Raw genomic sequence first — 18541 nt, forward strand, 5'->3', positions numbered from 1 at the left:
TTGCCTTGCTGGCATCTTCATTGCAATGATGGCTCTGCTTGTTTGTCACCCCCAGGTCCCTTTCAGATGCAGTGTCTCCTCATTGTGTAGTTATGATGAGGGTTCTTCCTACCCAGATGAAGAACCTGGCACTTGTCCCTATTGAACCTCATCTGATTGGTTGAGCTCATAGCACCAGCCTGTCAAGGTCATTCTGGATCCTTACCCTGTCCTCAGATGTGCCCGAATTTCCCCACAGCTTGGTGTCATCTGTAAACTTAATCATTGTGCTTTCCACTCCCTTATCCAAGTCATTGATAAAGATGTTAAAGAGCACAGGCCCAATCACTAATCTTTGGGGGACACCACTGGAGATGGCTCTCCAGGATGAGGCTATCCCATCGGTTACAACTCTCTGGGATCAGCCTTTGAGGCAGTTGCCCACCCACCTCACTGTTTACCGGTCTAGGCCTGTACCCTACAACTTAATTGAAAGAATCTCATGGGAAACAGTATCAAAGGCCTTGCTAAAGTATAGGTAAATGATGTCAACCTCATGTCCCTTGTCCAGCTGGTTAATTATGTGGTCATAAAAGGACACCAGGTTTATTAGGCATGACCTCTCCTCGACAAAGCCGTGCTGGCTGTTTCTTAAGACTCCACCAGTTACAAGTTTGTGGTTGATGGCCTCCTTGACAATTTCTTCAAACATTTTTCCAGGATTGAAGTTAGACTGTCCAATCTATATTTGGCAGGGTTGTCCCTCTTCCCTTCTTAAAGACGGGTACCATGTTAGCCATCTTCCAGTCATTCGGGACCACTCCCGAGTTCCATGACTCTTCAAACAGCTTTTCCAGAGATCCTGCTATGAACTCAGCCTGTTATTTCAGACTCTCAGATGCAGTTCATCTGGCCCAGCAGACTTGAAGACATCCAAATGTTTTAAGAGTACCCTTACCTGTTCAGGACTGATTCCATGTGGACTGTTGTCTTCCCCATATTCCCTGGGCCTCTGGACATGTGAACAGCTCTCATCTGGTTTCAGGAATATCAATGTGAAGTAAGTATTTAGGAGCTCTGCCTTTTTGCGGGGTTCAACGGTGGGCAGGCTGCCCCCCTCCCCTCCTCCCTCCTTCAGTAGGGGTCCCACAGTGGAGCTTGATTTTTTCCTGCTCCCTATGTACCTATAGAAGGACTTTTTGTTGTCCTTTATTTCGGTTGCCAGTTTGATGTCCATGACTGTCTTAGCGTTCTATGTCTCATACCTGCAGACCCTGGCAGTATGAGCGTACTCCTCTCTGGATGATGAACCATTTTTTCTATTGCTTATATACTTCTTTTTTCTTTTTCAAAAGTTCCCTGATATCCCTGTTGAGCCAAGTGGGTCTCTTGGCCTCTTTGCTGCTTTTTGACTGCGTGGGGACGGCATCTTTTTGAGCAGTGAGAATTGCCCCCTTAAGGAAGCTCCACCAATCCTGAACTCCCAAATCATCCAGTTGCTGGTCACGGAGGGCCTTTCTAACTAAACTTCTGAGTTTACCAAAGTCTGCCCTTCTGAAGTCTAGGACTTCTGTTCTACTGCCTGAATTCCCAGCCTTTCAGTGGATGGTAAACCTAATGAGGTTGTGGTTACTGTTGCCCAGAGTACCTCCAATCTTCAGGTCTCCTAACATGTCTTCCCCTTTGGTCAGCACTAAGTCCAGAGTGGCTTTACCCCTAGTGCATCCCTCCACAGCCTGTGTCAAGAACAGGTTGTCTAGAGTTGCCTGGAAGTTGGTTGACTTGATGGAACTGGCTGAATGCTCTTCCCAACAGATGTCAGAGTAGTTGCAGTCACCCATGACAATCAGGTCTTTAGTGCTGGCTGCCTCAGTCAGTTCCCTAGAGAATGCCTGATTGCTCTGTTCTTGGTAGGGAGGCCTATAGTATACTCCTACTATCAGGTCCCCCTTTCCTGAGCCCTGTTGTATCTTGACCCAGAGGGTCTCAAGGGACCTCTCTCTGCAATCAAATGTGACCTTCAGGGAGGGGTACCACTTTCACATAGAGAGCCACACCTCCTCTCTTTTTCCCAACCTGATCCTTCCTATATAGCCTATAGCCCTCAACGTCCACTGCCCATTTGAAAGATGCAAGCTTTTTCTCAATATGCTATGTTTTAAAGTTTTTAGTAGTATTTGCCATTTAAAGGCACAATGAATTTCCTTTTGGATCTCCTGCACTAAATTCTGGGATATCCAGTCAGCTAAACTATTTTGTAACTGAGACACAATGGTAAAGGTTTTTTATCCTACTCTGGGCAGGGTGTTTATGGCTGACTTATCTGATTAAATAGTAATCTTGCTAGCAATAAAAATTTGCTTTTGTAGGGCAGAGGTGGTGCCAGCTTCTTCCCACTGGGGAACCTGAGGACAGCTAGACAGAAAATTGTGGGGCTGTGCTATACATATTCTGGCCAAACATACTTATTCTTTTTTTAACTATACCCACCTAAGGCGCTGTACCTCTGCAAGCTGTGGGCAGGATCGGGGTGGCCTCAGCTCCACAGGGTGGGTGGTGGCAGCCCAGGGAGGTGGGAAGGGGTGCTTGGACAGGGGTGGTGCTGGGAGGGGTGACTATGGGGGGGGGTAAGGTGAATTTTGGGGTGGCTTTAACTCCCCCCCCCAAGCCCTGCCTAGTGCCGCCCCTGTCACAGGGCCTTGCCATGCTTACCTTGTTTTGCCATAGGGAATTCTGGAAGCAGGCAGCAGCCACCAGTACCAGGCTACTAGGGTTGCACCATTGTGGCTTCTGGAGACTATACAGGGTCCTACTGCAGAAGCAATGCTAAGTAAATATTTGAAAGGCACTGACTGCTGAATACTCTCCTCTATCTCAGCAAGGATGGAACAGTTTCTTGTGCAGCTTTTAAATTTTCAGCCTGTTTCTATCTTCTGACTTGGTCCTGATCAGAGTTTGGACACATGTGCATTTGGTTGGACACATGTGCATTTGGCATCATTTCAGAAGGGTCAGAAGCTGGTACATTCTAATTGTTGTGTGTCAATGAATGGAGAACTACTTAAATATACCAAAGCCAGTAATGCTGCTGCATAGAGTACTTTTGTTGCATTTTAATCACTCCCTCATCATTCACACACAACACAATTAGAATGTACCAGCTGTTGCCCCTTTTTGAAACATTTCTCTTTTCAATGGTGTGGACTGACATATTACTTGAACCATTCCAAGAATGTCACTGGTTGGGAACTGGTCACAATGGGTATTTATACACATGATCCTGGAGAGGGTGGCGGGGTGGGGGGGATTTAATTAGAGTGGTTCTGAGAGCCACTCTACTTAAAGCACCAAGAGCATCTTGTGTATCAGCATTCCAGTGGTTAAAAATGGTGGTGGGGGCACTTTAACTAAAGTTCATTCAATGAACTTTAGTTGAAGTACCCCAGCTGCCATTTTTAAGTGCCAGCATGCTGATACACAAGATGCTGGAGTCTCTTGGAGTGCAGTAAGTACCACATTCCAGCAGACTCAATTAATTGAGCCTGCTGTGATGTGTTGTAATTACAGCGTGCTGGGCCAGCTTCACTGGTCATGTATAGGTGCCCAATTATCCCTGGACAGAACTATCCACATATATACTGATAAGGCTTGTAAGTAGAAACCCACCCTTTAGGGCAGGGGTGTCCAACCTTTTTGAATGTGGGGCCGGATCATGAACTTTTTATCACCCAGTGGGCCGGCAAGCTACATCCCCAGCAGCACATGGGAATCTGGCTTCAGCCGCATGCTGCTGTGGATGGGACAGGCCTGCCCGGGTCAGCATCAGCCAGCAGAAGTGGCGGTGGAGCCGTGTGCTGCTCGGGACTGACTGGCGCAGTGTGGAATCAGAAAAAATATATGCCTTAAACTTTGATTATTTTAGTTATAAGATGACATAACCGCTTTGTGTAGAATTGCTGGCTCGGTACAGTAGAACAGATAAGGGCAAGTGTTTGTTCTTTGTAACTCTTCTGCAAATGCTTCGCTCATCGCGGCCTTGAAGGTAAAAAAAAAAAAAGTATGTACAAAGTAGATTTCCAGGTGCAAGAAGGAGGTTTGTGAACTAACCCTATCTCCCCCATAATTCCCATCCTGATAACAGCAAAGAAATAATGAAGTAATATTATAGCCGCTTTTCATGCTAATTTCACTATATGATCACGTGAGTTGTAAGCGACTGTTAAAAAGTATATAAGCCTCCTGATTTTGCTCTTGGGGGGGGACCCCTTCCAAGTGCTTGGGAAATCCATGTCACTTTGGAACTCCCCCTACAGCTGTAGTTTCTTTTGAATAAAAGCTTCTGCTGACCTGACCCAAAAGTACTCTGTGTGTGTTTCCACGACAATTCCTGGTGCCGTGACTCGGATCCAGAACACAGGCTGAGGAAGGAGGACAGCAGGCTACCCCCTCCCGAACCCTGAGGCGCCAAACTTGAGAGGTAAGAGACCTAATTCAAAATCTCTATTGGGGTTTCGGAGGAGGACTGCCTGTAGGCTCCCAACTTGGCCGTGGTAACTGGATCTGAACCTTGTTAAAACAGGTCAGTCTGAACCTTACTGCCGGCTAAAATTTTCTGTCTGGTAAAGGATCCCATTTTGTGTCTGGTAACGTACGTTTTAGGGAGAAACTGTTTGAGGCACCTTCATCCAACAGCACATCGGGCTTGTAGTTAATTAACTAAGGCGGTGTGGGGTAGGAAGTCTGGCTGACTGAATAAATGTGCATGTGTGTGTGTATTTAGAAATATGAGCCACTGACCAGGACTGAGACTACGGTTGGGCTCAGCCGCCCCAATTCTGCCTGACAGGGCAGTTTTGAAAGCAAGGGGGCCCAACTGGAACCTCGTGACCCAGTGGACAGGGCGTCTGAGTGATTTTGTCTTTTCCAAACCCCTCGTCCCAGTAGCTTCTGCCGAAAGCAGGAGTGAAAGGATCCCTCTAGTGTTTCCCTCCCCATTTCCATTTTATGAGCCGGTGTCGGGTCAGAAGCCTTTTGTCTGGGCAGTGAAAAACTGCGGGGCAAGGCACTGAGCGGCCCGGACATCCTAAATAAGCCTCTCCTACGTCTCCCTGTATGACTGAAAATGGGAACAAGTCAGTCTAAACAGGTTCCTGTCCCCCCTAAGGGGACTCCGGCGTACTTTATGTACACACACTATTCTCCCGAGACTTGCAAGTACCTGGATAAGTGGAACTGGTATACTAGGGATGATCCTGTGAAACATTTTCCACAGGAAGGAACATTTGATCAGGATAAAATAGTGCACTTGAGAGGGGCGTTAGAGTCCCATGGATCCAAAACACCACAAAACCAGTGGGACGCGTTCTTTTATTGGTATGATGAAATGTCCAAAAGGCGGACAGAATCTCAAACTAGGAGCCTAAAAGACTCTCAAGAAAAATTAAAACAGCAGTTAAAAGCTGTTCGGGAGAAATTGGCTGCTCCCCCAAATTACACGCTGGCCACCGCTCCAATGTATCCAGCATTGCCCGGGGCGCCCCCACCACCGGAGCCAGCAGAGGATATCCTTGACCTTTGTTCGAACCCTGCTCTCCTGGGACTCCCACATCAGCAACAACCGGTTCAACATCAGGCTGCAGCCCAGGCTAGTGACCCATTAGCTGAAGCTCCTTCAGTAAATCCATCCACGGAGCTTAATAGTCCGGACTCATCCACCATATCTGCCACTCAATCATCACCAGTGTGGCAATTTACTCCTGGGTCACAACCCACCACAGGTGTATTTAGAAGAATGGGAATAGGCATGGAAAGATCTCCCATCAATCTGAGATCCCGAACTGCACAAGTTTACCCCCTAAGACAAATGCCAGGCATTGGCACCGATGGACAAAATATAGTAACTGTGCATGCACCCTGGACTCCAGGTGATCTCTACAATTTAACTCAAAAGTTCCCAAAAATCAGGGAAGACCCAGAAAAATTTCAGGAAGAATTGCAGACTGTTATAAATTGTTATAATCCAACATGGGCTGACATTAATCAGCTCATGCGATCCATTTTGCCCAAGGAGACTATGCTACGTCTGTACGCTGCCTGTACTTGGCCAGATCAAAACCCAGGGATTGGCCAAGACTTTATTGACAAGAGAAATGCTTTGGTTCAGGCAGTTCTCACAATTTGCCCAAAAAAGGCAGACTGGACCAAAATAAATACCTGTAAACAAAACAAAAATGAACACCCCAGTGACTATTTAGAACGCCTCAAACAGGCATTTGAACGATACTCAGGAATGGATAACCCAGTCGGAAATGCTAAACAAGCAATAGTGGCAGCATTCGTCCAGGGACTTAACCCTAAAATTGCTGAGAAAATTCAAACAGTAATTATTGGCTGGGAAACTAAAGATTTGACTGAAGTCCTTGCTGCGGCTAACCATTTTCATAACAAATTGGAACGGTCTAAAGACAGTGCCGAGTTTAAGTTAATGGCCTTACAGATTTCTCAGTTGCAGGGTCCAGGTAGAGGAAGGGGACGAGGACGGGGAAGGGGAGGCCCGGGTAGATTCAGGGGAAGAGATAGATCCTTGAGCCCACAAAACCCAGGCTATGGGAACCAATGTCATTATTGCAAGCAAGAAGGACATTGGAAATCAGAATGCCCCAACCGCCCCGGCCAAGGACCCAGACCCCAGCCCCCACCTCCACTTCCTGTCAATTTTCCCAGTGTTGAATAGGACAGCCTGAGGGACAGTGACATCATTGCTCCTTTGCTTGCTACTGACCAATCTGGTCCGTTTGTTGAATGCCTTATTTCTGGTAAACCTGTCTCCTGTCTTGTCGACACCGGAGCGTCCCGCTCCACGCTAAAGGCTGCTGAGTTTCCTTTTCTACCTTATTCTCCTGAAACTGTAAATGCTGTTGGTATAGGCGGACAACCTATCCCACATCCCGTCTCTGAACCTGTCTCCATCTCTATTGGCCCTTTGTCTGAAAATCATGCCTTTCTTCTTAGCCCCTGTGCACCTGTCAACCTTCTTGGTAAGGATTTGCTGTGTAAACTGGGATGCGTGATTTATTGTAGCCCAGATGGTGTTTACCTTGAGGTACCGGAACATAGGGAAACCGAGCTTGTGGCTTTGCTAACCCAGGAGTACTCTGATTCTGACACTTCCTTCTTGCAAGAGGAACTGTTGGCACGAGTACCTCCACAGCTGTGGTCCACCCATGCGAATGAAGTGGGGCACATGCTGAGTGCTGAACCAGTGCGTATCATCCTGAACCCTGCCAAGCCACTTCCTCGTGTCCCACAGTACCCCATCTCAAAGGAAGCTGAGGAAGGGATCAAGCCTGTCGTTTCCTCACTCCTTGAGCAAGAGATTATTGTCCCAATACGCTCCCCTTGCAACACACCTATCCTACCTGTCAAAAAACCTGGTAAAGATACATATCGCTTTGTGCAAGATCTTCGAGCTGTAAATGCCGCTGTCTTACCTGCTTTCCCCGTGGTCCCTAACCCTGCCACTATTCTTTCCTGTATCCCTTCAGATGCTACATATTTCACAGTAGTGGATCTTTGTTCTGCTTTTTTCTCTATCCCCGTTCATAAGGATAGCCAGTATCTGTTTGCATTTACTTATCAGGGATTTCAATATACCTGGACAAGACTCCCTCAGGGATATACAGAGTCCCCAACCCTGTTTTCCCAGATCCTAAAAAAAGATTTGGATCCTATCACGTTCAAAGGGGGGTCCACCCTTGTTCAGTACGTTGATGATCTATTGTTAGCCTCACCCACTTTAGAGGCCTGTGAGCAAGATACTTTGACACTCCTCACAGCTTTAGCTCAGAAAGGCCACAAGGCCTCAAAATCTAAATTGCAGCTCTGCAAGTCTAAGGTACATTATTTAGGGCATGATATCTCAGCAGGAGAACGACACCTTTCCCCTAGTAGAGTTGAAGCTATCCTCAACATTCCCAAACCTATGACTAGAAAACAGATGAGGGGATTCTTAGGTGCAACGGGTTATTGTAGACAGTGGATCCTGGGTTATGCTGCTTTCGCAAAACCCTTGCAAGCATTCACTCATGATACCACCCCGGAACCCCTCCCTTGGACTCCTGAAGCCGAACAAGCATTTGTGGTCCTTAAGCAAGCCCTCACTCTTGCTCCTGCTCTTGGACTTCCTAATTATAAGAAACCCTTTACCTTGTTTTGTCATGAACGGGAAGGAATCGCTTTAGGAGTACTCACTCAGCTGCATGGTGAAAAGCATCGCCCAATTGCATATTACAGCTCTGCCCTTGATCCCGTAGCTGCGGGACTTCCTCCTTGCCTCCGTTCAGTTGCAGCTGCTGCCTTGTTGGTTGAAAAGGCAGATTCTCTAGTTTTGGGACACTCTTTAACCGTTGCAGTTCCACATGCTGTGATGGCCCTTCTGCTCAAGGGCAAAACTCAGCACATTTCCAATTCCCGTCTTACTAAATATGAGAAACTTCTACTGTCAGCTGCAAATGTAACCTTAAATCGCTGTTCAATTCTGAATCCTGCGTCACTTCTGCCTATTGCCTCTGATGGTGAGCCTCATGATTGCCTGTCTATCACAACTCAATTGTTAACCCCTCGAACTGACCTCAAGGACATTCCTATCCTGAACTCTGACCTTGTTTTGTTTGTTGATGGTTCCTGTCTTAGAAATGATGCAGGCAAATTAGTTGCGGGATATGCAGTATGCACTCAGTATGCTGTTTTGGAAGCCTGTTCTTTACCCCAAGCTCGTTCTGCTCAAGTTGCTGAACTCATTGCTTTAACACGTGCTTGCATTCTTGCAAAAAATCAAACCACAACCATTTATACTGACTCTAAGTATGCTTTTGGTGTTGTTCATGATTTTGGACAAATCTGGAAACAAAGAGGGTTCCTCACTTCATCAGGGACCCAAATCAGTCATGGTTGTTATGTAAAAGCGCTCTTAGAAGCTGTTCAATTGCCTCTTGCTATTGCTATTGTTAAATGTAAAGCTCATGAGAAACCCTTTGATGATGTCACACGAGGAAATGATCTGGCAGACCGTTCTGCCAGAAATGCGGCCCTTTCTGGCCCACAGGCTCCTAACTCTGTTTTTGTGTGTTTTTCAGCAGACCAGTCTCCTTTGGCTAGCCTTTCAAGTCTGGCCCTTCTTCAAAATCAGGCCCCAAAAAAGGAAATAAATGACTGGCTGCGTGCAGGATGTTCACTGCACCCCGACTCTCTCTGGCGCTCCCCGGACGGCCGCCTGGTGGCGCCTAGAGAGCTTTTGCCACATCTTGCTTGTTTAACCCACTCTGTGGCCCATACAAGCAAAGGAGGAATGATTGCTACAGTACAAAGAAATTGGTTTGCCCCAAATTTTCCTTCCATGGCACAACAGTACTGTAGCTCCTGTCCCATCTGCTTAGCTCACAACATTGGGCAACGGGTAAAAACGACACCCGCAGCCCATCCCCCTCCATGGGGACCGTTTGTAAATCTGCAAATTGATTTTGTGCAGCTACCTAAGTGCTGTTCTTATGAATACATTCTTGTTATTATTGATGTGTTCTCTGGATGGGTGGAAGCCTACCCATGCGTACGTGCTGATTCCATCACTGTAGCAAAGAAATTGCTCAAAGAATTCATCCCTAGATTTGGATTGCCCCTCACAATAGATAGTGACCGTGGCACCCATTTCACAGGACAGATAGTAAAAAACATCTGCCAAGCACTCAACATACAGCAACACGTACACTGTAGTTATCATCCACAGTCAAGTGGTGCTGTAGAACGTAAAAACTCTGATTTAAAAACGCGCATTTCGAAGATTTGTGCTGAAACAGGCCTCAAATGGCCTGATGCACTGCCCATTGCTCTTATGCACATTAGAAACACTGTTAACAGAAAACATGGCCTAACCCCTTATGAAATACTCATGGCACGACCCATGAGGATGCCAGCTACACCACCTGTTGCCCCTTACCAAACAGACCTACAATTAACTGATGAAACTGTACTAAATTATTGCAAGGCATTAATGAAGTATGCCAGGTCTGTTCATTCACAGGTCCAAGAAGCCTTACCTCAACCACCGGATGTTCCCTGTCACAACCTCGAACCAGGGGATTGGATCTACGTAAAGGTCTATCAACGGAAAAACGCACTTCAACCCAGATGGAAAGGACCTTTCCAGGTACTTCTAACCACTAATTCTGCTGTTCGTTGCCAAGGTCACCAAACGTGGACTCACGCCTCGCACTGCAAGAAGGTATCACCTCCATTGGACCCCGAAGCAGCTGTATTCCAACCAAGGTTGGGATCTTTCCCTGAGGCCAAGGACAAAGACCCTCAGGACCTCACTCAGGCAAGTGAGGAGCATCAGGGTGCAAGTGCTAGTAACCTCTCCCCTGCACCCAACACCTCAGCCCAGCCGGATTCATCAGTTGAAGAACGAAGATATCATCTTCGGCCTCGAAGAAAGTGAATGCTCCCATTCGGAAGATCACCACCTCGATCAAGACCAAGAGCCGACATTATCAGTCCTTTAGGTAACTTGAGCCCAGAGGACGAAGAAAGACTTTGGCTGCCATCCTGGGTTTGGCTGGTAGTGTTCTTTTTCTTACTGGTGCTGGTTATGTTTGTTGTTAAGATTCTTTGTCCCTCCTGTATCTAAAAATGGCACCGATATCCTTATATATCACACTTGGGTATCTCAGTATCACCCAAGGGGGGTGGGAGAAAAATTTGTATTTGCAGATCTCCCATGCGGTGGCTCAAGCTGGAAATAAAAGTGACTGCTGGATATGCTCTCACAGCCCAGCACACCTACACCAAGGAATCCCAATGATCGGAGTACCAATATCCCTCCAGCAATGGGGAACAATAAACGGCGGCTTCGTTAGACACTACTCGTTAGCTGCCCATCGGTCCGCTCCTAAAGAATGGAGGGCCGCCCCTGCTAACTGGATAATCTCCCCAAGAGTAGAGGTGCCTTTCTGTTACAGATCCAACAACACCGGAGCTTATAATAAAGCCACACCTGTAGGACACTACCCTCATTGCCTAACTACTCTAGATTATAGCCCTAGTAGCACCAGTGGAATCCTGTTGGGTAACGTACCCTCTCTCAATTGTACAGGATTCATGGTCTACAACTTTTCTAAGGAACCTCATGTTGCTCTCATTGCAAACAGATCAGAATTTTACATTCACTCCAATTTTACTTCTTGTAATATATCTTGGTCCAGCAGGATAGCAGCTGAACGTGGACCGTCCTATACGATGCATATCAATCGAAAGTGCCGGATAGGGCACAACAGCTGTCGAGATTTGAGTACCCTTTCTGCCCCAGGCCTTTACTGGCTCTGCGGAAACAGGGCTCATAAAATCTTGCCCTGGAATTGGGTGGGGGCATGCACTCTTGGACGTGTTATCCCTGGTTTCGAAATGCATAGTGCAATATATCTGGAACAAGTAAAAAATTTCAACCATCACATGAAAAGGGCGGTTAACCCCTTAGCTACCAGAAACACAGGGTTCCATCGATTTGTGAGAACCTTCATACCGTGGCTTGGAGTAAGAGAATTGGAACTAGCCATAATTAACATTTCAGCCACAATGGAAGCTATGGGAAATGCCACTGCGGATGCAATTCAGGCTCTGCAAAAAGAGATCTCCCAGATCTCACAAGTAACTATACAACACCGCATAGCCCTAGATTACCTATTGGTATCCCAGGGAGTAGTATGTGCCTTAGTAAACTCCACCTGTTGTGTCTATGTCAATCAGGACATGCGAATCGAAACTGACATTCGCAAAATCCGAAATCAGTTAAGGGTCCTACATCAAGTGGCCTCAGAAAATACTGACTGGGGTCTAGAAGAAATGTGGTCTTGGCTAACCTCCTGGCTCCCAGATTTCGGGGCCCTTGGCAAGAAAATCCTGTATGGAATATTGTTTGTCTTGATAGTTCTGATAATGTTCTATGTCTTAATGCAACTGATCCTCTGCTGCGTGAAAGCCAGCAGGGGAAGCTTTAGCAAGGCAAGAAAACCCACAGCAGAGTCTAGCATAATGGTGTTACAAAAGTGTGAGCAGATTGAAAGAAAACATGAAAGGCTGCATGATGAAATAGAGGGGCTCATGAGAATGGAAATTTAAGGCTAAAGTGAGACTAAATAGTCTCAAAGGGGGGGGCTGTGGAATCAGAAAAAATATATGCCTTAAACTTTGATTATTTTAGTTATAAGATGACATAACCGCTTTGTGTAGAATTGCTGGCTTGGTACAGTAGAACAGATAAGGGCAAGTGTTTGTTCTTTGTAACTCTTCTGCAAATGCTTCGCTCATCGCGGCCTTGAAGGTAAAAAAAAAAAAGTATGTACAAAGTAGATTTCCAGGTGCAAGAAGGAGGTTTGTGAACTAACCCTATCTCCCCCATAATTCCCATCCTGATAACAGCAAAGAAATAATGAAGTAATATTATAGCCGCTTTTCATGCTAATTTCACTATATGATCACGTGAGTTGTAAGCGACTGTTAAAAAGTATATAAGCCTCCTGATTTTGCTCTTGGGGGGGACCCCTTCCAAGTGCTTGGGAAATCCATGTCACTTTGGAACTCCCCCTACAGCTGTAGTTTCTTTTGAATAAAAGCTTCTGCTGACCTGACCCAAAAGTACTCTGTGTGTGTTTCCACGACAGCAGGTAGGGGGAAAGTGCAGCTGAGCCCCTGCCGCTCCGGCCAGTCTCATCCTGTCCTGAGCAGCACATGGCTACTCCTCTTCCCACATGCACTGTGTCAGCAATGTCAAGCTGATGTGTTGTATGTGGGAACCTTGTCCCTTCCCCAGACCTCCAACAGCCATTAGGAAGCTGCTGTGGGGCTGGGGGAGAGACAAGGGGTGGGAATGAAAGTAAACCGTGTTTACCTTCATTTCCCATTGCAGAACCACGGGCATCAGAAAACGGCTTGGCGGGCTGCAAGGTGGCCCGTGGGCCGTATGTTGGACAAGCCTGCTTTAGGGACTGCATTGTTGCCAAAACACTACCAAGGGGTGATGGAATATCCTGACCAACATGCCTTCCAGAGATCAGTGCCCAAGTTTCCCAGGTTTCCACTAGAGGGGCGGATGGTCTGGATTGGTGCAGGGGATTGAAGTGGAGGGGTCCCTGGGTGTTTCTTGCCTGCTGCTTCTGGGCTGCCACCACTGCTTTCCACCTACCTCACAGCCCATGCCTTAGCTTCCCTGCATGCCTCGCCTGCACAGCCCATGCCTGTATTGCTTGCATGCTACTGAACTGTGAGTGGTGGTAACCAGACAGAAGGTGATCACTGATTGGGTATGGGTGTGCATGGCCAGGGGATGGGGCTTGAGGGCCCCTGCTTCTTCATTCTTAGGGCTGGTTGCTTTGGAGCTTCCCACAGTCTTTAGCTCACATTGTAGCTTTGAAAGGGCTTTCCCTAGAAACCCTCTCAAGTACCTTACACTGCCAGCAATTGCATAGTGTTTCTAGCGTAGAACCTTCAGGGTAGGGCTGGCTGTAAGAGTGTAACACAGACAGCCAGGAACAATTAATAGGCTAATTCACTTAACTTTGATCATGGTATTGACAACTATTCTGTTCTATTAGGTGGTCATTATGCAATAGCTGTCTTTCCCCTACCACACCCAGCAATTGGCAGATGTTTCCTGTTACAGGCAAAACCATAAGCAGGGGGCCACAAAGCTCCCCCCCCCAAGCCTGGCTTCTCCCCAACGCCATATAAGCTTGGAACCCAGACCCAGGGTTCCTAGTAGGGAAACTGACTCAGGCTTTCTGCTTTCCTACCCCTGTGGACTGTGTTGTCTATAGGCAATAAGTAGATATTTGGGCAGAACAGCCCCTATGACCTTCATAGATTTGGGAGGATGAGGAATGATGTAATTTGGGACGCCTGGAGCATGGACCAGACACTAGCATTGGAATGCTCTATGTGCACACATAGCATTGAACTTGTTTAGGGAGGACTGGCTCAAAATAGTACTTGCTTTTCCTGGTGTGCTTTTGAAACCTCCCAGGAAGTTTATCTGGTCTAAAGTGGTGAGTAAACCTAGACTAGAGGTTTTCAACTGGGGGTCCACAGTCTATGTTTAAGGGGTCTGTGAAAGATGACTATGGTCAATCAAAAATATGTGAATACTCACACTTACAATTCCAAGGGATCCACACATCCATTCAAAAGTTTTTAGAGGTCCACAAATGAGAAAAAGGTTGAAAGCTACTGGTCTAGACTCAGGGTTTAAAGTGTATTTAGGACATTATAAGTGTTATAGCTGTCCACATGCCAAATATACATGAGTCTATGTGAAGGGCATGGACACACATAACAGCTAGAATGGTTTAAGTATGGTTTAAACCTCAAGCATACAGACATACAAGCCTGTTAAACTGGTTTAAATCACTTGAAATGAGTCAAAAGTATACCTGGAAAACCGAGTAATATTTTGAACTGGTTAAGTGTGAACTGGTTCAGCACTGTGTGTGGCTACTAAGCATTCTGTGACAGATCTGGTCACTCCTCCAGGCATCACATATTACATTGCTCCTCACCCTCACACATGCTGCTGCAGCTGGTCAGTGAGCTACTAAATTATAAGTCTGGAGAACTGTGTGTTTTTCTCTTTCATTCACCATGATGTTTATTCTTTAAAGTATTTTGATATGATTGGTTTTTATAAGACATTTCACCATACAAAGGCAGACAAGGTTCTTTGGGTAAATGTGATATCTTTTATTAGACCAACTAAATAGTTGGAAAAAATTGTTCAGCTTGCAAAGAACAAATTTTCCAACTACTTACTTGGAAAAGATATCACAACTACTTACTTGGTAAAGATATCACATTTACCCAAATAACTTTATCTGCCTATGTCCTTAGATCAACACAGCTACAACAAGCAACCCCTCACCATACAAAAGCATTTCACTACTGTAATTTTTAGTAAGTTAAGGCATTTTGCTGAAGTAGCGCTATTATACATTTTCCTAAGAAAGCCCTGCTGTGACTTGTGCTGTGTTCCCTATGAACACGATATCCATAACTGTCAGATTCCAACTACTAAACAATTACTGTCTGTACCTGATTAACTGCTAACTTGCTAAATTGTTACTAGCTGTGGAGGTTCCATAGTCGGAACCAATTTGTTGACCAATGGCCAAAATATATTAAATAAATTCATGCCTCAGTATTGAAAATACTGAGAATCCCACATAGTTTATTAATAAAAGACAAAGTAAAAGAGAGCAGAGTGAATATCTGACCCAAAGGCTAAGAGGTACCTATTTATATCCTACTTGATTTCACCAAACAGCTGGGTAGAAATTTCTGTGCCTTTCCTAAGGTGGTTTTGAGCAACTGCTCATGTTTGTTTTGAACACAGAATCCCAAACTTAGTCAACATTACTTCTGCCTGGTTTGAATATTATTAGGACCTTCTCTGCACTGTCACACTAGGGAATGGGATATGCCACCACTTGAGAGTAGTTTAGCAAAAGCATTCTTGGAATCATATCTCCTTGGATAGGCTGCCAGTCTGCGCACAGCTTAGGGCAATGCACTTGAAATCTGTTAGACTGTGCCCACAGAGCTCTGAATTCTGTCTTGTGGTAGAGGGACAACACTTTGGCTAGGGCTTTTGATCCAAACCCCTCTTCAGACTGTTGCTACTGTTTTATGATTTTAGCTCCTACCCCTGGAGTTGGACTGCCCCATCCCTCCCTATGCCCCCCTGGTTGCTTGCACAAGGTTTGCTGGGGTTTTGGGCTGCTATGGTAAAAGGACTATGCAAAGCAGGTGGCCTCCATAGAGCAGCCTTCTGGGCAACTGTGAGGACCCCTGGGTCTCCTTGCATGTCCTGCATTGAACCAGCTGCTTCACAGATGTCAAACTCAAAAGGCTGCCTTGTGACTGTCATACCACTGTGTTTAGATCAGAGATCCCCTGGAGTGAAAAAGGGAAGACATTGGATAAAAGAAGATGATTGTTTGTGGCAAGGCCCTAAGACTCTTGCAAGGCCTTGTGCGTGGAGTAGATGGCTCCAGTTCCACCAGCACTAACTACTCTGGTTGGCCCCCTTTTGCCTATGCTCCAGATAATATCACCTGTATTTTTTTAATTATTAGATTTATAGCCCATTCTAATCAAAAAAGGCTCAGGGTACCTTCCAATAAGAGATAAAAATTATAGAAGGTACAACAAAACACCTCTTCTAAAAAACACCACCATGAATCCAGAAGCAATGCATCCCATCCTTCCCCTTCTCCTAACTCTTTTACTCTCTTTGTCTCCAACCCAAACTTTCCCTCCCATCCCAGCCTCACACACAGGGGCGTCCCTCAGCCCCCTTACAATTCCTTCCAAGCCATATCTCCCCCTCTCACAGGAGTGCTGTGCCTGCCCCAAAACCCACTCATCCTCCCCTTCCCCACCAGCATATAGCACATTATTCAAAATCTAAATGATAACAATAAACAATAACATAACAATTATCTTCCCTGTTTCTGTTAGTGAAGAACAACACCAAAAGAGACATTTTGGCTGTTCTTTTAGAAAGCAGGCTACATTTCTTTTAGAAAGCACTAGATTAGCTACACTCAACCTTCTTCCAGTTTGGGGGGGCCATGCAGTGTGCCTGGAGTTCTGGGTCATAACCCCTCCATCCCCCACTGCCTCCGGCTTTGCCCTGGAGCAAAGTGGGCAGTGCTGTTAGCAGCCCCTACCAAGTTGGAAGGCTGTTGGAGTCCATTGGAGGGACAGATTTTGCAAGATCCATCTGGTAAATCTTTTCCTCCTTTGCAAGGGCAGGGAGGAAGGGAATAGCTGCCTCTGTTCCATAGCTCTAATTGTTGATGATGGATTGATGTAAGCTCTACAGTAAATGTTAAGCTTATAGAGCTTTTTCCAGGGGTCTGCAATTATTTGGGCTGGAGGGCCACTTAGGGAATTTTGGTGAGCTGTTGTAGGCCAGCTCAGCATTCTTCTCGCCATGCCAGGCCAGGTCAGCACCCTCCTCCCCCTCAAGCCCTGCACCCCAGCCTGCAACAGCTCACCAAACTCCTATGCTGTCACTACCCCACAATACCGGCCTTGGTCCCAGTCCTGGCTCTGGCTCTGGCCCTGGCTGTGGCCCCAGCCCCGGCCCTGGCCTCAGCCCTGGCTGTGGCCCCAGCCATGGCCCCAGGTACCCATCCCACTCCCAGACAGGCAGTGGGGCCTGGTTCAGTGGTGTCAGTGGCAATACTGCTAGAGGCAGTCCAGAAATGGAATCCAGCTGTTGTGGAGCCCCAGCCCCATTGCACACCTGGGGCAGTGGGACTATCTGCACACACCGTGGCACAGGCTGCCTCCCACGCCTGGGCCAGATGGGACTGAGGGACCTGCTATGGGTCAGAAAAATCTCCTTGTTTGGGCCTGGCTGTGCCTTCCCTGGGACCATTGGGGATCCTGGTGTGGGGGGATGACCTGGTCCCTGCTCAGAAAAATGGAGGCAAAGAAACTGTTAAATAGGTTAGCTTTGTCATCTGGTGAGACCATCAGATTTCCTAGCGTGTCTTGCAGAGGCCCCAAGTTACCCAGTACCTTCTTTTTACCCGCTATGTATTTAAAAAAGAATTTCTTGTTATCCGTGATCTGAGTTGCTAGTCCCAGTTTCATCATCCCCTTGGACTTCCTAACAGCCCCCCTACAATCCCGAGCAACGGAGGTATAGTCCTCCCTGGTGATAGCCCCTCCCTTCCATTGGGTGTACACCTCCTTTTTAGCTTTGAGATGTTCCTGGATGCTTTTAGTGAGCCATGGGGGCTTTTGAGCACTCTTGCACCCTTTGATCCGTGCTGGGATTGCCACCCTTTGGGCTTAGAGGACCGTCTCCTTCAGGAACGACCACTCTTCTTGTACTCCCAACTCCCCTCCCCTCCAGGACCTCAGTGCCTCCCCGACTACTCTCCTTAGCTCGATGAAATCCGCCCTCCTGAAGTGTTGTCTTAGTACTTGCAAATGCAGGTTCCCAGTCTACTGTAGTGTAAGGTTATACAGAAATTAAATGGGTGTTGTGAACCTGCTGAGAAATCAAAAAATATGAAATGAACAAAATAAATTACATTAGCAAATGGAGACTTGGGCTTTCTTGTCAGACTAGACAGAGATGTTTTTATCTAGCTTAATTTAGTTTTAAAACGTATGACAGGGGTCTCAAACCATATTTGGTAAGTTTTTTCTATTGGAGAATAGCTAAACTATATATGAAAGCACCAGGGGTGCTAATAAGAATGTATTGGATGGCTAGGGCAGGATTGTAGCTGAAATGCATTTTGTTTTGAATATGGGTTTCAACTTATTTCTCTTTCAAGATTTCAGAACCTCAGGGAATGAAAGTTAAAATGTTCACTTGGAAATCAGCTAAATTATATCTGCAGAGATGCCTTTTGAACTGAGACCTCCTTGTAGACAGCTTTGGAGTTGCCTGCTTATTCAGCAGAACAAAAAAACCATGAAAGCCAGCATGAGACAGAAA

At 46.4% G+C, this 18541-nt stretch overlaps 1 protein-coding gene across 4 annotated transcripts in view; it reads left to right on the plus strand.

Moving 5' to 3' along the window:
* The window catches only part of LOC132249425 (endogenous retroviral envelope protein HEMO-like), a 129001-nt gene extending 116347 nt beyond the window's left edge, over nucleotides 1–12654 (plus strand). The window contains exons 2-3 of one of the 4 annotated variants that reach the window (XM_059724522.1): nucleotides 4316–4456; nucleotides 10039–12654. In XM_059724522.1, the coding sequence (XP_059580505.1) occupies nucleotides 10663–12147 (1485 nt within the window). In that variant the 5' untranslated portion in view covers nucleotides 4316–4456; nucleotides 10039–10662 and the 3' untranslated portion in view covers nucleotides 12148–12654. The remainder of the gene's footprint in view (nucleotides 1–4315; nucleotides 4457–10038) is intronic. The other 3 variants (XM_059724521.1, XM_059724524.1, XM_059724523.1) reach the window with 3 other exon arrangements.
* The last annotated feature ends 5887 nt before the right edge of the window (nucleotides 12655–18541 follow it).

Source organism: Alligator mississippiensis, chromosome 3 (assembly GCF_030867095.1).
Source record: "Alligator mississippiensis isolate rAllMis1 chromosome 3, rAllMis1, whole genome shotgun sequence".
Taxonomy (NCBI): domain Eukaryota; kingdom Metazoa; phylum Chordata; order Crocodylia; family Alligatoridae; genus Alligator; species Alligator mississippiensis.